This window comes from Prionailurus viverrinus, chromosome A3, assembly GCF_022837055.1.
Source record: "Prionailurus viverrinus isolate Anna chromosome A3, UM_Priviv_1.0, whole genome shotgun sequence".
NCBI classification, from domain to species: domain Eukaryota; kingdom Metazoa; phylum Chordata; class Mammalia; order Carnivora; family Felidae; genus Prionailurus; species Prionailurus viverrinus.
In genome coordinates, this window is record NC_062563.1 from 99,919,732 (window position 1) to 99,944,118 (window position 24,387).

The 24,387-nt window shown below is 37.0% G+C and overlaps 1 protein-coding gene across 1 annotated transcript in view; it reads left to right on the plus strand.

The window, feature by feature from the left end:
- The window catches only part of DNAH6 (dynein axonemal heavy chain 6), a 231,828-nt gene that overhangs the window by 21,069 nt on the left and 186,372 nt on the right, over nucleotides 1–24,387 (plus strand). Inside the window, exons 5-11 of the mRNA XM_047854641.1 lie at nucleotides 13,358–13,625; nucleotides 16,467–16,601; nucleotides 16,687–16,807; nucleotides 18,162–18,279; nucleotides 19,806–19,974; nucleotides 22,179–22,295; nucleotides 24,024–24,224. Of these exons, the coding sequence (XP_047710597.1) occupies nucleotides 13,358–13,625; nucleotides 16,467–16,601; nucleotides 16,687–16,807; nucleotides 18,162–18,279; nucleotides 19,806–19,974; nucleotides 22,179–22,295; nucleotides 24,024–24,224 (1,129 nt within the window). The remainder of the gene's footprint in view (nucleotides 1–13,357; nucleotides 13,626–16,466; nucleotides 16,602–16,686; nucleotides 16,808–18,161; nucleotides 18,280–19,805; nucleotides 19,975–22,178; nucleotides 22,296–24,023; nucleotides 24,225–24,387) is intronic.

The window sequence follows — 24,387 nt, forward strand, 5'->3', positions numbered from 1 at the left end:
TGTGTCCTCTTTGATAGTGTATTCTTAAAACTAGAATTTTACTAGAGCTATAAGATAAACACAGTGGTCAAAAGGAAAAAGATTAGACTACACTGTATATTAACTAACTTGAATTTAAAACATAAATTTAAATTTAAAACAAGGAAAAAGATTAGAAATTAGGCAACATAATTAAAAACATCTCACACTTGGATTTGTGAATCACAGTAATGTTCCAGTCCTTTGCCTAAATATCTCATTTGTATGGAAATGTTATCAAATGAATCAGTAGTTACAAGCAAGCTATATCAACACCTTACCAAAAGATATCCACCATACCCAGAAAAGGATTTGAAGTTTTTAAGGCATATTGAAGTACAAAATATGAAACCAAATTCTGTTTTTAGATTAATATCTCATCAATAAGCTTAAGAAGCTAGGCATGCAAGAACACACACAATATCTAATGTCAGAATAACTCACTGTGGCAGAATTGCAATTTTACCAACCTGCGTAGAAATTTTTTCATTCTATTTGTTACCAGAAAAACAAAGGAAATCTATCAATAATGCCACTAGTAGATCAACAGATTAGATAAGAGAGATTAACACACTCCAGGACATGATTAAAATTTTACTGCAGAAAAGGAGTTTTATTGAATATTGATGCATCTATAGATATTAGTAGCTTCTAGATAATAATGCACTATTTAGAATCACTGAAGTGAAATATTGGAAGAACTTTGTCATGGGGGGGCAGAATCCTACTGGCAATGAAATATTTAAGGCAAATAAAACATTATGGAAATACTTCTTAAAAACATACATTATATTTAGAGCTTATTCTGAGAATCCTGCATTCAAGTAATACATTGTTTTATTTGCAAAGGAACTCCCATATGTAAATGTTTCCCTGCTGTTATGAATTCCAAACTAAATATTATCAAAACTGTGACTATAATAAAGTCCAAGACATAACAAAAAATGTGTGAGCAGAATACCACTCTTTGCTTTTTAAAAAATTAATTTAATTTATTGGGGTACCTGGGTGGCTCAGTCAGTTAAGCACCGGACCTCAACTCAGGTCACAATCTCATGGTTTGTGGGTTTGAGCCCCGTGTCAGGCTCTGTACTAACAGGTCAGAGTCCGCAGCCTGCTTCAGATTCTGTGTCTCCCTCTCTCTCTCTCTGCCCCTCCCCCACTTGCACTCTGTCCCTCTCTCTCTCAAAAATAAACATTAAAAAAATTAATTAATTAACTTATTTTTAAATTTATATCCAAGCTAGTTAGGATATAGTGCAGCAATGATTTCAGGAATAGATTCCTTAATGCTCCTTACCCATTTAGCCCATCCCCCCTCCCACAACCCCTCCAGCAACCCTGTTTGTTCTCCATTTTTAAGAGTCTCTTATGTTTTCTCCACCTCCTTGTTTTTATATTATTTTTGCTTCCCTTCTCTTATGTTCACCTCTTTTGTATCTTAAAGTCCTCATATGAGTGAAGTCATATATTCGTCCTTCTCTGACTAATTTTGCTTAGCATAATACCCTCTAGTTCCATCTATGTAGTTGCCAATGGCAAGATTTCATTCTTTTTGATTGCCGAGTAATACTCCGTTGTATGTATATACCACATCTTCTTTACCCATTCATCCATCAATGGATATTTGGGCTCTTTCCATACTTTGGCTATTGTTGATAGCTCTGCTATAAACATTGGGGTACATGTGCCCCTTCAAAACAGCATACCTGTATCCCTTGGATAAATACCTAGTAGTGCAATTTCTGGGTTGTAGGGTAGTTCTATTTTTAATTTTGGGGGAACCTCCATTCCAGAGTGGCTGCACCAGCTTGCATTCCCCCAGCAGTGCAAAAGGGATCCTCTTTCTTCACATACTCGCCAACATCTGTTGTTGCCTGAGTTGTTAATGTTAGCCATTCTACATTGACAGGTGTGTGGTGGTATCTCATTGTGGTTTTGATTTGTATTTCCCTGATGATGAGTGATGTTGAGCATTTTTTCATGTGTCTGTTAGCCATCTGGATGTCTTCTTTGGAGAAGTGTCTTTTTTTTTTTTAAATTGATATCCAAGTTAGTTATCATATAGTGCAACAATGATTTCAGGAGTAGATTCCTTAATGCCCCTTACCCATTAGCCCACCCCCCCCCCACCACCCCTCCAGTGGTTACTGTTTGTTCTGTTTGTTCTCTATATTTAAGAGTCTCTTATGTTTTCCCCCCTCCCTGTTTTTATATTGTTTTGCTTCCCTTCCCTTGTGTTCATCTGTTCTGTGTCTTAAAGTCCTCATAGGAGTGAAGACATGCTATTTGTCTTTCTCTGACTAATTTCGCTTAGCATGATACCCTCTAGTTCCATCCATGTAGTTGCAAATGGCAAGATTTCATTCTTTTTGATTGCTGAGTGATACTCCATTGTATATATATACCACATCTTCTTTATCCACTCATCCATCGATGGACATTTGGGCTCTTTCCATACTTTGGCTACTGTTGATAGTGCTGCTATAAACATTGGGGTACATGTGCTCCTTCAAAATAGCATACCTATATCCCTTGGATAAATATCAAGTAGTGCAATTTCTGGGTCATAGGGTAGTTCTATTTTTAATTTTTTGAGGAAGCTCCATACTGTTTTCTGGAGTGGCTGCACTAGTTTTGCATTCCTACCAGCAGTGCAAAAGAGATCGTCTTTCTCCGCATCCTTGCCAACACTTGTTGTTGCCTGAGTTGTTTTTTTTTTTTTAATTTTTTTTTAACATTTATTTATTTTTGAGACAGAGAGAGACACAGCATGAACGGGGGAGGGGCAGAGAGAGAGGGAGACACAGAATTGGAAACAGGCTCCAGGCTCTGAGCCATCAGCCCAGAGCCCGACGCGGGGCTCGAACTCACGGACCGCGAGATCATGACCTGGCTGAAGTCGGACGCTTAACTGACTGCGCCACCCAGGCGCCCCATGAGTTGTTAATGTTAGCCATTATGATAAGTGTGAGGTGGTATCTCATAGCAGTTTTGATTTGTATTTCCCTGATGATGAGTGAAGCTGAGCATTTTTTCATGTGTCGGTTGGCCATCTGGATGTCTTCTTTGGAGAAGCATATATTCATGTCTTTTGCTCATTTCTTCACTGGATTATTGTTTTTTGGGTGTTCAGTTTGATAAGTTCTTTATAGATTTTGGATACTAACCCTTTATCTTATAGGTTGTTTGCAAATATCTTCTCCCATTCTGTTGGTTGCCTTTTAGTTTTGCTAATTGTTTCCTTTGCTCTGCAGAAGGTTTTTATTTTGTTGAGGTCCCAATAGTCCATTTTTGCTTTTGTTTCCCTTGCCTCCAGAGACGTGTTGACTAAGAAGTTGCTGCGGCTGTGGTCAAAGAGGTTTTGCCTCCTTTCTCCTTGAGGATTTTGATGGCTTCCTGTCTTGTTTAAGTCTTTCACTCTTTTTGAGTTTTTTTGTGTGTGTATGATGTAAGAAAGTGTTCCAGGTTCATTTTTCTGCATGTTGCAGTCCAGTTTTCCCAGCACCACTCGAAGATATTCTTTCCCGCTTTGTCAAAGATTAGCTGGCCAAATGTTTGTGGGTCCATTTCTGGGTTCTCTATTCTGTTCCATTGATCTGAGTGTCTGTTTTTGTGCCAGTACCATACTGTCTGGATAACAGCTTTGTGATATGTCTTGAAGTCTGGGATTGTGATGCCTCCAGCTTCGGTTTTCTTTTTCAAGATTCCTTTGGCCATTCAGGGTCTTTTCTGGTTCCATTCAAATTTTAGGATTGTTTGTTCTAGCTCTGTGAAGAATGTGGTGTTATTTTGATAGGGATTGCATTGAATATGTAAATTGCTTTGGGTTGTATCAACATTTTAAATGTTTTTTTTTTTTAACGTTTATTTATTTTTGAGACAGAGAGAGACAGAGCATGAACGGGGGAGGGTCAGAGAGAGAGGGAGACACAGAATTGGAAGCAGGCTCCAGGCTCTGAGCTGTCAGCACAGAGCCTGACACGGGGCTCGAACTCACGGACTGCGAGATCATGACCTGAGCTGAAGTCGGACGCTTAACCGCTTAACCGACTGAGCCACCCAGGCGCCCCGGGTTGTATCAACATTTTAATGATGTTTGTTCTAAGGATCTAAGGTTTAATGATGTTTGTTCCAGGATCATGGAATGTTTTTCTACTTTTTTGTGTCTTCTTCAATTTTTTTCATAAGCTTTCTATAGTTTCAGTGTATAGATTTTTCACCTCGTTGATTAGGTTTATTCGTAGGTATTTTATGATTTTTGGTGCAACTGTAAATGGGATCAATCTTTGATTTTTCTTTCTGTTGCTTCATTATTGGTGTATAGGAATGCAATTGATGTCTGTGTATTGATTTTATATCCTGCAACTTTGCTGAATTCATGGATCAGTTCTAGCAGTTTTTTGGTGGAATCTTTTGGGTTTTCCATATACAGTATCATATCATCTGTGAAGAGTGAAAGATTGACTTCCTCCTGGCCAATTTGGATGCCTTTTATTCCTTTGTGTTGTCTGATTGCTGAGGCTAATTCCAATACTATGTTGAATAACAGTGGCGAGAGTGGACATCCCTGTCGTGTTCCTGATCTTAGGGGGAAATCTCTCAGTTTAGAATACCACTCTTTGAATTCAGCTTTGGGAAAATGATATTGGAAATAGGTCTCTGGTGATTTTTAGTGATTGTAATGGATTTAAACATAAAGAAAAATTCAGTCAGAGTAACATCTGTCTGTGTTTCAGAGAAAGCTTACCATTGTTTCTGAAATACTTGAAATGTTTGGATTTTAAATCAGTTTGCATTTCACAAGAAATTTCAACACTGCATTTATCAAAGGGGAAAAATGGAAAGCTATTAAAAGTGAAGAATGGTGGTACCTTTGGTTCACAATTTCAAGAGAACAAATTATCCAAATTCTGGTTAATGGAAAAGGGAGTTTCCATCCATAAGAGACAAAGCAATAAATCATCTGCTATTTGTTGTCTACTATTTCTATAAACAAAGTTTCTCGGTAGTGGTGGTTGTCAAGAATTTGAACAGACCATTCATCATGTCTTGATTAGAAATGCAGGTGGCTACTTCCAAACAGTTATGGTCACTGCTGTGGCTTATGAGTTAGGCTTTATTTGGAAGTTTTATCAAATTCAGTATTGAATATTTCCCTAAGATACCTTGTGTGTTGTTTTTCTTGTTACAATAGAAAGAAATCAGAATTAATGCCTTCACCAGGGTGCCTTTCAAAATATCACCATTGTATGGATTTGTTAGAACACGAAGTTTAGGAAGCATTGTTCTAGAGGACTGTAGGACAATTTTCTCTGCATGAGAATCTGATCTTGGTTAACTCTGAAACTCTGTTTCCCTGTATCCTGATAAGAGTAGAAGTCAGTTACTTTTAGGCAACATTGCTTATGATAAAAATGACCCCTGATTTGTGAATGATATCTGAACTGGGGGAGACAAAATGAATTCTAAATAACTGATGGGGAGCCATAGCTTTGGACTTACCATGGTGCAGCAACTCTTTTTCTGGGCATGCCTCTATCAGGAAGCCTGAAATCTATGCTTATAGAGTTATTGTAAGACATAATGGCTCATGTGGTAATAAGGCTTTTAAGCCAGGGTGGTTTCCATACCCACCCAGTGTGGATCTCATCTCCTTGCCTCTGAGTTGTCATCTAGGGAGAGGGTAGCTCCTGGGTGGCTGATAGATTCCTACAAGTAGTCCCATGGAAGAGTGAAGTCTGATGTTGCCCTGATGGCGAAAAGTAGTTCCTGCCCTATGCTCTTCCTAAGTAGAAGGGTTCCAAATATAGTTTATGAAAGTTTTATTAACCTGAACATTTAGTTGAAGCTAATAAGATTGCCTGGTGGAGCAATATGTAAGTCTTTCTTTTTCATGCTTATATATAAGGAGCCATTGTTGGTGTTTGACAAATGTGGACTTTTCTCCCATTTCTATAGAACCTCTCATCCCACTTCTATGTGTCCATATTTTGCTATTTTTTTGTTTTGGTCATTGAAACATATATACACTTGATCACCTTGATAAGGATACTTCTATAAAGTCATAGCGGTAACCAGACTTTTACAAAGGTGAATACTGTTACACAATACTACAAACACCAACTCTTAGCATGTGCCAAACACTGTTCCAAGTTCTTCATATGTATTAATTAATTTAATCTTCATAGCAACTCTGTAAGGTAGCCAGTATTAATAGATTCATTTTACAAATGATGAAACTGAGGCAGAGTTGGCCAAGTTTGACCAGCTAGTGTAGTGAACTGTGGGGCTGGAATTCAAACCCAAGTAGTTGGGCTTTAGAACCCAGCCTCTCATACACTGTGCCTAATAAACTCATTCTAATAATGACAACTTTTCCTGTCACTTGTGTCACACATGCTGTGCTAGGCTGAACTGTGTGCTTTCTGTACATTAATATTATTTTGTCCTCAAAAGAACCTCCTTAGAAGGGCATTCTCTATAGTTGAAAGGTGAGGAAATTGAGGTACAGATATATGAAGGACTTTGCTGTTTGATATTGTTTCGTGATTTGCAGATAGAAGTTCAGAATTATATCTGATGTTCCCATCTTTCAATTCTATGATTTCATCCTCTGTGCAATGTCGATTTTCAAACCATTTAGTGAGTGGGTAAATTTAGTGAGTGGATAAATCAGAATGTATGGCAGAGCCCTTCCCAAATACCAAGCATTTTTAGGGTCTATAAAGCCAAGAAAGAAGACACAAAATTTCTTCTACCTAAATGTTGCCTAATGTATATTTCTAGGACCATTATATATAAGTGGTATTATTAATAGGTAGATGGTAAAAAACAATTATTCTGTGATCATATGCAATTAAGATACATTAAATTAAATCACTGGTTCTCAACCTGGGAGATTTTGCCCCCCAGGAGATTTTGGGGGATGTCTGCAGGAATCTTTGGTTGCCATAACTAGAGAGGATGGTGCTGCTGGTGTCAAGTGGGAAGAGTAAGAGTAGCTGCTAAACAGCTGGCAGTGCACAGGACAGGCTCACACAACAGACAGTTACCTGGCCCAACATGTCAGTAGTGCTTAGATTGAGAAACCTCAGGTTAAGTGATGCTAATTACACATTTCTGTCCTGTACGGCCAATCAACTCTTTCTTGAGGGACACATGCTGGGATTGGGACTCTGTGAAACAGAGTTATGTGGCTTGGGCTGTTAGGACCATATAATCATCCATACCAGGCTCAGGCCATATTACTTTCCCAATGATCCAGTTCTTAGATGGTTCCTAAGCCTATTATGTTAAAAGTATTTTTTTAGGGGCACCTGGGTGTCTCAGTCAGTTGAGCATCTGACTTTGGCTCAGGTCGTGATCTCATGGTTCATGAGTTCAAGCCCCACATCAGGCTTGCTTCTTTCAGTGCAGAGCCTGCTTTGGATCCTCTGTCCTGTTTGCACTCTCTCAAAAATAAACATTTTTTAAAAAGTATTTTTTAAGTTTATTTATTAATTTTGAGAGAGAGAGCAAGTGTGTGCACCCAAACAGGGGAGGGGCAGGGAAAGGGGAGAGAGATCCCAAGCAGGCTCCCCGCTGTCAGCAGAAACCCAACATGGGGCTCAATCTCAGGATCCCTGAGATTGTGACTTGAGCCAAAATCAAGAGTTGGAGACTTAACCCCCTGAGCCACCCGAGTGCCCTGTTAAAAGTATTTTTAAAGGAAGCTTTTTAAATTTCAAACTAAAGCTATTCTGTCCTTTTAGTGAGATTACCTGGTTAGTGACCTAGAACAGAAAACACAGATAGATGTTTGGTATTTTCTCAAATTTCAGCATTGTGGTTTCTGTGTGAAGTCATAATTACAAAAAACTTTATAGTGAGGTTATATGTCCTCTGTAATAACAGATCATTTTGAAACCACATTATCAGAAACCTTGCCAAGTTGCCTAACACAATGACCATTTTCTTGGGCTAGTCCATAAAGAAATTTAAATCTAATGAGTCAAATCTCAGCCAGCACATGGAAACATTAAAGGCACCTCATATTTGCACTTGGAATAATAAAAAATACTCAGCTTCATATTTTCTCCCTACCCTCTCTTCAAACACACACACACACACACACACACACACACACACACACACACACACACAAACATGCCCTGGTAGTATTCTGGGGCTGTGACAATTTAATGGGTGATGATTTTATTTCACACAAAAATTTGAGGAAACTAGGGGTGCCTGGGTGGCTCAACTGGTTAAGCGTCTGACTTCGACTCAGGTCATGATCTTGCGGTTCATAGTTCAAAACCTGCATCAGGCTAATCTGCTGTCAGTGCATAGCCTGCTTTGATCCTCTGTCACCCTCTTTCTCTGCCCCTCCCCTGCTTGTGCTCTCTCTCTCTCAAAAATAAATAAACATTAAAATTTTTTTTTGAAGAACCTAGAAGAGTGGTTCTCAGACTTGGCTACTAATGAGAATCAGCCAGGCCCTACTCCAAGACATTATTTAATTGATTTGTGGTGAGCCTGAACAACAGTATTTCTTTAAAACTCACCAGATCATTCCAGTATTTAACTCAATGCTGCACTCCCATGGACTTTGAGCAGCGGTTCTCAAGCAAGCCCTAGAGGACTTATTAAAACAGATGCTTAAACCTCTGGAGTTTCTGATTCACTGGGTTGGGAACGTAGCCTGGGAAATTACAATTCCCATGGGATGCTTGTTGCTGCTGTTCCAGGGACCTTGCGCTGAGAACTACTGGCTCCAGAATACTCTCTTATTACAGAAATTTGGATGTTTCTTCTTAGTTATGCTTTTGTTTAATTTTCTAGGTAAAAAAGAGTTCCTTATCAGATATTATACCCTTTCTGGTTAGTCAAACCAGAAGCAAAGTAAGTCATTTCTCTTCTCCTCTTTAGGTTAGGTCTAAACCCATACAGATTCATGATCTTGACCATCATCAAACAAATTGAGGTTTATAATTACAGAACACAGGAAGTAGCTAATTTCTTTCCAGGCAGTTGCCTATTTACCTTCACCCAATTAATATGCTCAGATTATAACAATTAAAACTGTATAATTATGAAAATAATAAGAGAACTTAGATTTGCATAGGGCCATATGAGCTTATCTAATATACTCCACTACCTTAAAGCAGGTAATTACTTGTTTGCTTGTTGAAATCAGAAACTTGAAGGAGATAGGAAGAGAGAACAGGGTGAACTAAGACATTTGTATGCATTCAAACATGGCCTAAGGTAGATATGATAAGTCAGCCTGACTAAAAAGGGCAATTTGTGGGACAGAGTAGGAACTAACATGAAACAAGAGGAGAGTGCCAAACACCTGGCAAAGTAATTTGGATTTGATGATATAAACAGTAGGAGGCTATTTAAAGTTCTTGAGCAGGAAACAAACCATGTTTCTGCGTTATCAGTCTTACTAGACTGGTTTCAAGATGATCAGAAGCATTTTCAATCTGTGTAACAACAGATAGAGCTGCTGTTTTAAATAACAAATCACACTGAGATATCATCGTTTTGGAAAATCAAGGAATTCTAGGAAAAGAAATTAACATTTTTAGAACCCCTGTAGGCACAATTTGAGTTATAACTTAAATAAACAATAATAAGACAATTTATGACCTACCACAGGGCTGTGTAATTCTCATATGCCATATGATTCTCTCAAATACAACATAACCTTTTGGAGTTAACAGAAGCCTTGGAGTCTAAGTTTAATTTCAGATGGATAGATATAGGTTCTACAGTAAAATAGTTTGACAGAGGACTCCCTGATTCTACATTGAACAGCAAGAAAACACTCCAGATATTTTTTCCCCATTAAAATATAGTAAAATGTAATTTTACCCAAGGTATTCATCTCATCCTAATTAGTTAACTATCCAAGCGCCTGTTTAGTTGATTGAATCATAAAGCCGTTTTGTTTATCAGCAACTTAGGAATTTTATAGCACAGCACTTGAACAAATGAAGTTCTCGTTTTAAACCCTGAAGTAAATTTTTGTATTATTTCCTCAACGAAAGGAAATTTCTTTGATGAAAGAAATATCCGAAGCAACTATCCAAGAAGCAGCGGAAGTTAAGGGTGAATCCTGGATGCCAAGAAAGGCTGAGTAGGCAATTATGAGCATAGATGTGGTGTGGTGGGTCAGCTCCTGAGATAGATGAGCAGTCTGAGGCATAGTGTGTGAAGTACAAAGGCTCAAGGAGTAGATTTGGGTGGTACCCCCCTCAGTAATGAGCTGGAAAGTCTTTTTGTTTGTTCAGAGGCATTTTACTTAGACAACTAAAACAATGAAATGTTCCGAAGCAGTGTACAAGAGAAATCAAACCAATTTATCATGAATTCCCTCTTCTTTACAACTAAACCAAATAAACAAAAAAAGCCTTTCTGCTTTAAGAGAAAAATCAAAAATAGGCCAATGTATTTTTCTTCTCCATAATAACATGAACAGCTACAAGAAATCTAATTGTGATAGGAGAAATTGTATATTGGCTTATACATATTCATTAAAAAGACAAACAGGCCATCATACCACAAGAGCCTAATTCCACCTGCCTTCATCTGATACCTGTGTGTTTTCACATACAGGTAACACCAAGTTATGAACTGGAAAGTCTACGGAGAATAGGATTACAGAGAACTGTGGATAGTCCCTCTTAGTTTTACAGAGCTTTCCTTGACCTTGCTGCCCCATCCATCTACCAAGAGAATCGGGCTTGAAGGAAGTCCCTGCTCATCTTTAATTGAATAATTTTGTTAAAGTTATGAGAAACAAGACCGGTTTTTGGAAACTTTCAAAAGGAATGGATGGGAGAGATATGGCCCACCAATACACACCATTATAAAGGAAGTTTGAGAGAAAGAAGGCAATGTGGGATTTCAAGTTAAATGGGCAGCAGGTGGAGAAAAAGCTTTCTACAAGCTAAAGGGAAACTTTCTGCAAGTTAAAGAGAAGTTTTGCATGTTTTTAGATGCAGAGGAAAAATTGCTAAAAGCCAGGAGGGTTAGAAAAAAGTGAGGTGAAACCTCTTCATCTCTGGAGTAAAATTTGAGATCCACTCAGGATATGGAGTGTAGGCACACAGGTATGATGATTTTCAAGTGAAGGTGTGAGACAGTACTCACTTTATGACCACCTCATTTTTGTTGGTTGCTTTCAAATAAAGTTCAGTGGTTCACAGACATTACTGTGTATCAGAATCATCCAGGGAGCTTGGTAAACTAGAATCTTGAGTCTCATACATAAGGATTCTGATTCTGTGTTGGACCCAGAAATGTGGATCCTTAATAAGCAGCCCAGATGATTTTGATGCTGGTGATCCAGTCTTTGAAAAAGACTAGTGTGTTCATTTGTTCTATGCAGGGTAGAAATGTGTAGAGGATGAAAAGGTTTAGGGGATTGAGAATGAAGATCTTAAATAGTAAACTGCAAATAAAAAAGATTTCTAAGTGGCACCGAGCACCAATAAGTTAGAATTCAACATCATGGACCACACCTGCCACCTTCTAGAAGGGTCTTTAGAAACAGACCAATGAGAGCAAGCTTTCCAGACATACACAAAGACCATAGTGAGCTGCTTGATCTTGTCTTTAGGTTGGTTTGATGGCTGATATTATTGAAACATCTGAAGTTAATTACAGTTTCAGAGACAAGTTAAAATTTCACATTTTGGAGAGAATAACCCCAAGAATGTCCTAATTATATCTTCAGCTTTCGACAAATAAAAAAGGGAAAAAAATATGTTTTTCATACACCTCACCAGCAACATGTAATACCTGGCATTTTCCCAGACAGTTCTGGTGTGAAGTTTTAATTAGAACACAGGCAAACAGATAGTGGAATTAGGTAAAAGCTGAACAGGTTGACATTTCTGTTGTGGCACTGAAGTAGGAGAGTGACCTTCAGACTCCTCTCCATCAGCTCCCCACCATCAGCTCCCAGACCGCCCTTGTGTGCTCCGTGATCAGGTCTTGGCTTGGAGTTTTGGTGTTTTGTTTTTTGTTTGTTTGTTTCCCCATTCTGGTCCTGTATGCCCTAATTTTAAAAAGATTTTTCTAGCTCAGTTTAATTAAACATAAATAGAAATTATTCCAATGGCTTTTGGTTTTTTGATTAACAGACCCACAACATAAGAGAATTTTATTCCAATTTCTTTAAGAGTTATAAATATGTACATCAATTTGTACACAGACAACAATTTCAGGGATTTCACAGACGAACTGAAGGCTATGCTAAAGAGCCATGAACTCCAGGTTCAGAATGCAGAGCTAAGGATCAGGGGAGAACATAGACAAGAGAAACAGTTGATTTTCACTGGAGTGTTCCTATCTAGTCTTTGTCAGTACATATAATTTTTGCATAGTTTTAACACAAAAAAATTTGCAGTTTTATTTTGCAGCTATTCCTTATCTTAATATTCTAGAGTACTGTAGAATATTTATAAATTTTATCTTCCTAAATTTTAAAACATATTCTAATAACTTGCTATATCACAATATGTTTCACAATTGTTGTATTATTGGATATTTAAGTTGCATCCAGTATTTCAATGTTATGGCTAAAATTACCAAAAAAACAAAAACAAAAAACTTTGTGCCTACAGGCAAGTTCTTGTTTTAAGAAACTTTAGAGAATCAGCCTTTTCTATTCTCATTACTTTGCTTCCTTTTGTCCTTACTCCTGTCTTTATCTCACTTGCTTTTCTTCCTTATTTGATCTGTTTCCTGTTAAGCATAAGGGTGAAGAATGCCCTTGATGACAGTTGAAACGGGAATATCTTGAAATAAATAGGTTCTCAGTAATAACTATTTTATTCTGTGATGAACTGGGCATATTTTTTCAATTTAATCTGGGTCTTGATTTGAATCTTATTTAATTCATCTTTTCTTACTTTGATCTTTCTCACAATTCTTTCAATACTGAGTAGTGTAAAACTCTTTTATATTATTATTGAATAGTTTCTAAACAGCTAATAATAAAAACTTATTTTCAGGTAACTTTCATACAGAGCTATTATGTTTTAAATATCTGTTATTGAGTTGTTTTTGTAAAGATCATGTAACTGAAATTATCAAGCATATTACCAAGGTTGTAAAATCTTTAAGACCTAAAATAAGTACAACTATTTTTTAAACAGGAGCTCCTCTTTCTTTTCTTAAGTAATTTATTCAATCTAAAAATAGTTTGTTAGAATTTTTAACAATTTGAAATAATATGTCTTTTCAGAAATGTTTTATCTCTTTAGAAAAAAAATCAATGCAATTGCTTGACTTTGTATTGAATACTTTATTTACTTGCCTCAATTTTATTTGTTCATAGAGTTGTAAGTTATGAGAACATCAATAAAAATGACTACTATACTATTAGCAAAAAAGCCGTAACACACATTTATAATGAGGACATTGAGTATATCGAAATTGATCGATGGGAACAGGAGTATCTATATCACAGAGAACTCACTAAAATTCCCATATTTGCACTTTTCCGGAAATGGAAGGCTTTTAATGTGTGGAAGAAGAATGTCCGTTCCAAGAAAATCAGTGTTTGTCGACAATCTCTACAAAAAAATTTGTTCATTGTTAATCCTGTACGTATTTTTAATTATATTTTAAAGGAATTACAGAAAAACAAAATGTGAATCTATTACAGGTATTGGTATAGACTGTCCTTGAAATAGAATATTTCATCTTTTTAAGAGAATTTTCATACTGTCTTGTCATTTAAGAGTCTGGCAGTCTAGCAGTGTTTTTACATTTTAACTGGGGTTGCAGAATGCAAAAGTATAAGAAAAGAGTTGCACAGGTCCCCTTCAGTTAGAAGCAGCCTCGGAGGTTTGGATTCATGGCCCCCTTTGTTGCTGATCAGGAAAATGATATATCCTCTTGAGCAGAGTAGGCTGGCAACCCTTATTATCTCCTTTTATCTTTGAGTCACTCTGGACTTTATGGTCCAAAATAATTGGGGGACCTGTTTTCATGGGCCAGTGCTTCCCAAGGTATCATACCTATACTTTCCTCTACCATGGATTCAGACCCTAGGGAAATTTTTAATCTTTACTTTGCAGAATGGGGTAATCATGAGAAAAGAACTGTTAAGGAGTATATGGCCATATTTAAAATCTCTACCCATTCACTGAATTTCAACTTGCATTAGAAGTTTTCTACTTGTGGAGTGCCCGTCCAGGTCATGATCGCAGAGTTCGTGGATTTGAACCCCATGTCAGGCTCTATGCTGACAGTGCGTAGCCTGTCCTCTGTCTCCCTCTCTGCCCGTCCCCCACTCATGCTCTGTCTCTGTCTCTCTCTCTCAAAAATAAATAACATTAAAAAAATTAAAAAATAAAGTTTTCTATTTGGCCCTTGGGAATAAACTGGAATCACCGTTACGGTCAGGGTCCTCAGCTGTCTATTTCTATGACACTGAGTCACCACCCTCTCAAATCAGAAGCCTCAAGTTTGCTTTTTTACTGCTCATTTCCTTCACTTTCATATGTTGATCTGAAAGATCATTATCAAGATGTCAGTTACACCAAGGAACATTAAAAAGTCTAGGGCTCACATAGGTATTAGTGCAAAACAAATGTATGAGATGTGCTATTTCAGGTCATCCATCTCATCAAGCATTCTGGGTTGCAGAAAATATTCTAGTCCTTCTTGATAGTAAGCTCAACTCCTAGACCTCTAATTTCATTAAGGATCCATCAATCATTTGAACCTATTTTATTATCTTTTTACCACCTTTTATCTTTTGCCATGTCCTGGGCACTATACATTTCATAAGTTTGTTACTAAGTATATAAAATAGTTCTTCCTGTATTCCTCTCTAAGATCACCTCGATTGATCCTTAAGGCTTGTTCTCTTATGTGCTGACAGTTGTCCTATCTACCATTCATACCAATAGTGCTTTGACCTTGATAATATCTTCTCTTAAATGTAGCCCTGGCAGACTAGAAAGTTCTCATCCATTTAAGCTTAGATTGACCTAAATAACAGACCCATTGTGTTGGTTTAAATGCCTATTAGATACTATAATTATGCAATGCTTATCACTACTCTTACATTTACAATTAGTTAATTAGGAGGACTGATTTGCCTAGACTAGGTTGAAAGAATCAATGTGGAGAATATATTGAAAATATCTGAAATATTTCTTTTCATGATATTTTTTAGTAACAAACCTTATTGGCACCTGTGCCTACATTTCCTCTTAACAACTTTATTGAAATATAATTAACGTAGTGTACAATTCACCCATTTAAGGTATACCGTTTGGTGGTTTTATTACATTCACAGAATTGATTAACCATCACCACAGTCAATTTTAGAACATTTTCATCACTCCAAAAAGAAACCTTGTTTGGGTACCTGGGTGGCTCAGTCGGTTAAGCATCCAGCTCTTGGTTTCAGCTCAGGTCATGATCTCACAGTTTGTGAGTTCGAGCCTTGCATCAGGCTCCACATCGATGGTGCAGAGCCTGCTTGGGATTCCCTCTCTCTCTCTCTCTCTGTCCCTCTCTCTCCCTCTCTCTCTGCCCCTTGACTGCTGTCTCTCTCTCTCTCTCACTCTCTCAAAATAAATGAATAATTTTTTTTAAAAAAACCCTATTATCCATTAGTGGTCATTCTATATTTCTCCCCATCTCCCCCCAATACCCTCCCTGGCTCTAGGCAACCACTAAACCACTTTTTGTCTCTGTTGGATTGCCTATTCTGTACATTTCATGTAAATGGAACCATGTAATATGTGGTTCCTTGTGGCTGGCTTTTTTCACTTAGCTTAATGTTTTCAGCATTCATCTATGTTATAGCATAGCATTTCTTTTTATTGGCAAATAATACGCTGTTGTATGGATATATATATTTTATTTATCCATCCATCTACTTCCATTCATTGTTCCAGTCCACAAATAAATAGGTTCTTAATAGTGACTGAGTTTTCTTTTTCAGCAACTTGTTAAATTTAAAGTTAAAAATTTTAACTTAAAGAAATTTTTAATTCAAAGTTGTCTTGGGATTTTATGTCAAGCCTCTTAGATCAGCAAATGGGCCTCTCCATTACCATGGTGACTGGGCATTGTAGTCCTTAAGATAACACAATGAATCTTTTAGTAGCCATTCATCATACATAGTGAAATTTAAGATATTTCCCAGTCCTCTATTACTTACCCTCAATTTCTTAGCTAAAAGACACATATTCAAGATAAAAAGATAGACATTCAAACAAATTAAGTCTGATAGTTCAAAGAATGCTTTTAGAAAAATTTCAGATGTGTTCCTGTTTAATGTATGCACTTTGGAGTTGTAGCTAGAGTTAACATATAGACCTATGTATTTTCCTTAATAACCATTCTTGCTTTCCAAATATTTTTATTCTTTTAAAAAACAGGTTTTTTTTAACTAAACAATGATAATTTTTATTTTCATTCAGCATTTGCGACCGGCTCTTCTTAAAATAAATGAATTATGCTATAACTTGAGTTTTATCAGACTTTGTTATATTGAAAAATGTCATACTTATACCCTGCAAGAATTTAAGGCCACACAAATCATATGGTTAGAAGAGGTAAGGAATTTTTGTCTATGGTTTTGAGATTTTTTTTTCTATTGTTGCTACTTTGCTATTGCTAATTATATTCATCAATGTCTAGGTGACAACGCGCCTAGAAGAATTTCGAAATGAGGCAAAAGTTGTGGTCAGGAAGGCTTGTCGAATTGCTCTGCATGCCGCAGGATTTATTCCTGATGACTGTCAACATAAACCTGTTGAGGGTATGAAGGGGAAAAAAAACTTTGATAGATCAGAAGTCATGGCTTTCTAAAAAATTAACTCTTTTTTATTCTACTTTTCTTAAGTTCAAATAATGATCCTATTCGTCAGGATACTAGTCACAGAACCTTTATTTCATAAGCACTTTATGGTGGAATCAGGGACTCTTTGCTTAAAGTTATGTCAAGCCTACCAGAACAAACAATAAGTTTGTCAAAATTAAGCAACTGGATGGATCTCAGGTTGGCTCCAATTGACATGAACTGTAAAGAATAACTAAAATTCAGATGGAAAAGGAGGATAAAGCTGTTCCTGGGAAAGAGGTAGCATGGTACACAGATCAAACCCTATTACGGGGAATGTTAATGAACTGTCTGCAGTCTTTCACTGAGTCAAAATCCTTTGATGTGGAATTCTTTTGGATAACTGGGCTATTTTCTAGAGTTTGAAACATCTCATTAACAAAGCATTTTGTTATTTTTGAATTTTACCTATCTTTTTAAAAATTTTTATTTCAATATAGTTAACATACAGTGGTATATCAGTTTCAGGTGTACAATATAGTGATTCAGCAATTCTGTACATTACTCAGTGTTCATCATGATAAATGTACTCTTAATCTCCTTCACCTATTTCCCCCATCCCTCCACTCCACCCCTTCTGGTAACCACCTGTTCTCTATATTTAAGAATCTGTTTTTTGGTCTCTTTTATTCCCTTTCATTTGTTTTATTTCTTAAATTCTACAAATGAGTGAAATCATTTCATATTTGTCTTTCTCTGACTGATTTATTTCACTCAGCATCATCATCAGGGAAATGCAGATCAAAAACAAAATGAGATTATCACCTCACACCTGTCAGAATGGCTGAAATAAAAAACTCAAGAAACAAGAATTATTGGTGAAGATGTGGAGAAAGAGGAACCCTTGTGCACTGTTTGGTGGGAATGCAAACTGATGCATTTTGCCACAGTGGCAAACAGTATGGAGTTTCCTCAAAAAATTAAAAATAGAATTACCCTACAATCCAGTAATTGCACTACTGGGTATTTACCCAAAGAATGTGAAAACACTAATTCAAATGAATATATGCACCCCTATGTTTATTGCCACATTATTTATAATAGCCAAATTATGAAAGCAGCCCAAGTGTCCATCGATAGATGAATGGATAATGAAGATGTGGTGTGTATATACGTATATATATGTGTACATTTGATATGTATATATACACACACACACACAATGGAATGTTATTCAGCTATATAAAAAATTTTACTTATTTTTTAATCCATATTGAAAGAAATGGAATTTTTACACAAGAATTCCTGTTGTTGTGTCTTCTGTTGTTCTTAGATTATTGTAAAATGCCAGATGGTGAAGGTCTCACTGAGTTGCCTGCTTATTCAGACTCTGAGAAAATGACATACACAGAGCAGGCCAGCAAAAGGCATCACTGCATGAGGCTAACATGGTAAATTCTTCTTCTTTTTTTTCTTTCAAGAAATATTAGAGCATCCACCCTTCTCAAATTTCATTAAAAATTAAAGCCTTCATCACAGGATTCACTAATAGTGATGAGGGATTCAGGGGATATGGTAACCTGAATGCATGCCCAGAAGCTCACCCATCTGACTTTCACTCAGCAAAGCAACCACAGGAATGGCAAGCTGGTGGAGGGTGGAAGACATGCCCAAGGCCAAGTGCTTCTCTTTGATCTCTAAAGCTTTGTTTCCTTCGAGCCCAGCTTGGAGCATGAAGTAGGCTGTGGTAAGGAGAAGTCAGGTACATAGAGATTTGTGGGTGTCCTCCAGGGGACCCGGAGAGCCCACTACATCTGTTTGGTCACTAGAGACTACAGGGAGTTCTTTGCATTGCCACACAAAATGCCACCCTCTCCCTGTGGTGGGTTTTGCATCTGGGAGACCAGGGTGGAAAGTCTTCCTTCTAGGGCCTCGGCCAGATCATGACATTGTTCCAGAGTTTGGATTTCACATCATTGTAAAACCTCATCATTACAAATAACTTGCAAACAAGGCAAGTGGCTCAGTCAGTTAAATGTCCGACTTTGGCTCAGGTCATGATCTCACTGTCTGTGAGTTTGAGCCCCGTGTCGAGCTCTGTGCTTACAGCCCAGAGCCTGGAGCCTACTTCACATTCTGTGTCTCTCTCTCTCTGCCCCTCCCCTGCTTAGGCTCTCTCTCTCTCTCTCTCTCTCTCTCTCTCTCTCTCAAAAATAAATAAATAAAAATTTAAAAACATTTACAAATAACTTGCAAACAAAATCCCCAAACATTATCTGAAAAATTTTGTGTGGCATTATAAAACAGATTGTTATTCAGTGCCCACTAACTTAGTCCAAGTTTGACAGCTGTCTGTTTAATAAACCTTAACTGTGTACTAGTTTATATATGAAATAACATGATAGGACAGTCTGTGTCACAACAGAAGTAAATGAAGCAGTCCCTGAGGCCACCATCATAATACAGGTAACAGAGGCCACTTGGGGCTTCACTTCAGTAGAATGAACATTTATTTTAAATGCCTAAGTAAGAAAATAAAAATCTGCATCTCTGGGTTAGCAGTTGCTGTCAAACAACATTTATTCAATAGCAAAAGTTTCACAATTTTACCATTAGAATGTCACAGATGTTGTATATTTTCTGATTTCTTGTTTAAAGCATCTTTCAAAAATCTTACGGCCCTTTTGGCTAGCTGAGGTAGGTGTGTTTTCCATACCAACTGTATTGCTCATTAAATATCCTTTTGAATAGTTAGAACACTCAGCTAAATTGATGCTATATATTTGAATATATTTGTGTTTTAAAATGAAGAATGTCCAAGAAGAACTCTTCTGGACAATAAGTCTCTGTTATTATAATATAAATGGAAATTCAAAGAGAAATTATGATTTTTTAAGTGTGAATATTTGGTTTACTGTCACTTTCAAAAATAATAGTGAATATAGAAAACTGAAGCTGTATTTTTTTTCTTTTCAAGCTTTATCCGTCTAAATGACTATCTAATTGAGAACACAATGCACATCCTAACAGTAAATTCTGTTAACTCTCTTTTGAATTATCTCACTGACAAGCTAAAACGAACACCTTCAGCAGATGTCATTCAGAAATGGATTACTGAAGAGAAGCCTGACGTCACTGATAAAAAGGTATATTCAGACAAAATTAAGAAAATTCACAGGTCAGCATTTATTGAGGAGTGCTTACTATGCATATTAGGCTATTTCCTGTGTACTGGAAGTAGCAGGAATGCTTAGGAGATTTCACAGGATAATAAGAGCTTACCATATGCACTTGAAATGGCAAAATGAAAATCACCGTATGAACAAGTAAGAGAAAGCATCCATTGTGCCAGATGTCTGTCTCATAGAAATTTGCTATAGGCTATTCAGGTGTACATTGGACAAATATTTCTTAAGTACCTACTATGTACTAATCCCTATGCTGGGTGTTGGGTATATAGTGATGAAAAGCATAGAGAGGATGCTTGCCCCCTTTAATAAAGCTTACAGGTTGGGGGTCATTGTGGGCATGAGCTGGCAGACAGAAGCAGGGAAGGTGGTATAAGTGAAAGAGGTAAGCAATGGTTTAGAGGTGAGAAGAAGCAAATCATGGAAGCAAGTCTTTGCGCTTTGAGTAGATAGCCTCTATCTTAGGATGTTGATCTTAGAGACACAGATTAATTTGAGATGTTTGAGATGAAGTGCTACAACTCTTCTGGTGGCTGAGAGAGAAATCATATCATCTAATATCCACGTTTCTCAATAAGCTTTCCCCCAGCTCCATCCCAGATAGTAGCTCCATGCTAGATACCTAAAACATAACAAAACATGCATACCTAGTTTCATCAGTCTTCATACCTGCACTTGTCAACTCCCCCCAACCCCCCACCCCAGGAAACCCAGTTATGAAATTTCAAGGCTGGATGTTCTTTGCCATAGTTTCCCTTTTCTCCAAACACTGAATTTTAGTTGCATATTCTTTTTTTATTACTTTCTCTCCTCCCCTAATCTCAATTCCTCCTTTTTCTAAATATCTTTATATTTTGAAAGTAACATTTATTTTTCTAATTATAAAAATAATATATGCTAAGTGAAAAAAATGGGAAGAACACAGAAATATACAAAGGAAAGCATCCTCTGCTTTCCAAAGATAACTATTTCCAGTGGGAAGAAGGGTATCCTACTTTACTTGCTGCCTTATCACATGCTTTTTCTACCTAGCAATATATTGTGAAAAATCTCCTGAGTCAGTATGTACTTTTCCATATAATATTCTCACACAAAAATGTACCTACTGTACATCTTCTAAATAATTTTCTATTGTTGATCACTTTCTCAGTATTCCAAATAATACTGCAGAGAACATCCTTGTCCATACATTTTTCACACATCTGATTTTTCCCCTTAGAAGAAACTCCTAGATGTGGAATTGTTGGGTCACAAATATGCTTACTTGTTAAGCCTTTTGATACTGATGGATTAACTTGCCAGAAGGTTTTGTGTTAATTTATAACCTTCCCAGCAATGTTTGATAATGAGCCACAGGCACACTAGATATTATCATTCATTTTCATTTTGGTCAATATGATGGATGTAAAGTAGTATATCACTGCTTTTAATTGTTATATTTCTTTAATTGTCACCCCAGTGCAGGGATAAGAGCATAGGTCTGGCACTTAATAACCAGTATGTCCTGGATGAAATGTCTTACCTTCTTCAGATCCTATTTTTCTCATGGGGGTAATAATGATACCTGCTTCATATGGTTGGTGTGGGTACATGAATACTTAGCACTGTCTGGCACACAGTGAATGCTCAATAAATATTGTTACTGAGTTAACTATCAGGAGTACGAGAACAAGGAGGAGAGTGATTGATCACTTGTATATTCCTTTTAAAAAATGTCAGTTCATGCCCTTTGCCATTTTTCTATTTAAGTACATTTCTATTTTAATATATATTTATGTATCAATGGTTATATTGTTAGTATACATTTCTATTGAGTATATCAAGTATATTTCTATTTAAATATTATCAACTTTCTATATTCTGTGTTCACTACTGACATATTTTTCCAGCTTGTTGTTTGCCTTTCCATTTTGTTGATAGTGTTTTTATAAGGAGAAGAGTTTTACACTGTTGAATCGTCTTTCAATGTTTGCCTTAATTTTTTAATTTCTATGGTAATATTCACTGAAAGACATGCCAACATTATGAAATCAATTAATTGTATAAGCTTCAGTTTACATGCCTCTTGTAATACAGAGGTTTTTGTTTTTGTTTTTGTTTTTGTTTTAATCTTCCACCTTGGTTCTTACATCTTTTTAACACTGCAAATGTGCTCATTTCAGGGGGCCTCTGTGGTGGAAAAGCAGGAAGAAGATGAGTCTCTCATCCCTATGTTTCTCACAGAACTGATTTTGACAGTCCAATCATTACTCTTCGAGCCTTCTTTGGAAGACTTCCTGGTGTGTGTTTCTTCAGATAGCATCCATGCATACATAACTTTTTGGAAAATGAAGCAACTGTTTCACTGTCAAATGATTGGCAGGATTGCTGTTGTCACTTTTCCAAAATGATTAGAAGAAAATGAGAAAGTATTGTTCTATGCACAGCGTTACATCTGCATAAAAAAGATCTAAAAGTTTAGCACGTTTTCTTTGAGACAGATTGGGGGCTTGGTAGGGTGTACCATCAAGAGAACATATTCTATACAAAATTTAGCATTGACTATGGTAAGGACAACTTTTGAAATCTTTTTAGGTGTGCCACATCTGTGAAAAGTTTATTTTAGTTATCTATTGCTGTGTAACAAATTACCACAAACGTGACAGCTTAAAACAACAGCCTTGTGTTTTCTCAACTTTCCATGGGTCGGAAGTCTGGGCTCATCCTCTGCTTCAAAGTCTCTCCAGGCTGCCACGCAGGTATTGGCTATGATGAGGTCTCCTTAGAGGCTTGGCTAGAAAAGGCTCTACTTCTAAATTCCCTCAAGTTGTTCGAACAGCTCACCTCTATGCAGGTAGAGGACTGAAGTTCCTGTGTTCTTGAGGGATGTCAGCAGGGGACTACTTTTAGATCCTAGAAATCACCTGCAATTCCTTACCATGTGGCCAACTCTATAAGCAGTTTACCATATGGATGTTTACTTCTTCAACATCAGTTGGAAAATCTCCTTTGGGAAGGGCCCAATCCCTCTTTTAAGGATTTTCACCTGGTTCAGTCAGGTATACCCGGGATATACCTTTTCGATTAACTCAGAGTCAACGGATTTGGGACCTTAATTATATCTGCAAAATTCTTTTAACTTTCTCTTTTTTAAGTGTATTTATTTATTTTGAGAGACAAAGCAAGCAAGCATGTGCGGGGAAGGGGCAGAGTGGGGGAGGAGAGAGAGAGAATCCCAAGCAGGCTCCACACCACCAGCACAGACCTCAATGCGGGGCCTGAACCCATTAACCCTGAGATCGGGACCTGAGCTGAAGTTTGACACTTAACTGACTGAGCCACCCAGGTGCTCCTCCTTTAAGTTTCTATATAATGTAGCCCAGTTGTGGAGAGTGGCATCCCATTGTATCCACAGGCCCTCCATCCCTAAATACTCAAGAGGAAGGGATCATACAGTGCATGTGCACCAGAGGGAGGGAATCTTGGGTGCCATCACGGAATTCGGCCTTCCGCATTTGTCTATACGTATAGATTAGTAGACCTATCAGGATCTGTGTTTCCTGGTATACTGTACCACAATGGCACTAGTAACCAGGATCTCTAGATTCCAGTCTTGACTTAACAGTTAATGGCTATTTGACCTTAGGGAATCCTCTTAACTCTCTAGGGTTCGTTTTATGTATCTGTAAGATGAGAAGGCAGATGAGTTTTAAGGTTGCTTCTAATTCCAGCAGTCCATGATTCTGTGATTTATCAGATAGGTTATTTTAGGATATTTACATGGACAAGCAGACTGCTGAGCTCCCTATGGTTGTGACCTCACTCAGAAGCTCCTGTGGAGACACTGGGTTCTTAGGTCCCTTCTTGGCCAGAAGACTCGTGTCCTTCACATGATTTGTATGTACTCAGAATCAACACAGTATTTGGCATGGTTGAATGAGTTATTTATTTTAGCATTTCAGAAAATTCAAAATTATTCATAAATATAACCATATATGCTTACATTTATGTTTATGTTTTTCTAACAGGCTGGTATTTCAGATGCAATTAATCAATTTCAAAACACTGTGCTATCAGTTCCTAATCTTGTACCTGATACATATTTTGACGCTTTTACCAGACCTTACATTAACAACAAACTTGAAGAAAAAACTTGTGGATTTGGTCCAAGCCTATCAGCAGTATTTGATGATGATAAGAATTTTCACACAATTATCCTTCAAATAAAGGTACATTTACTTTTACTAAAACTAATTTATTATAGTCTCAATTTTTAAGAAATTGAGAAATATAGTTCCTTTCTTATCTTTAAACTGAATGCTACTTAACTTCTAAATAGTAAAGTATTTCTTTTTAAAGCCCTGGTATATCAGAGCACTGACTATAGGAAAG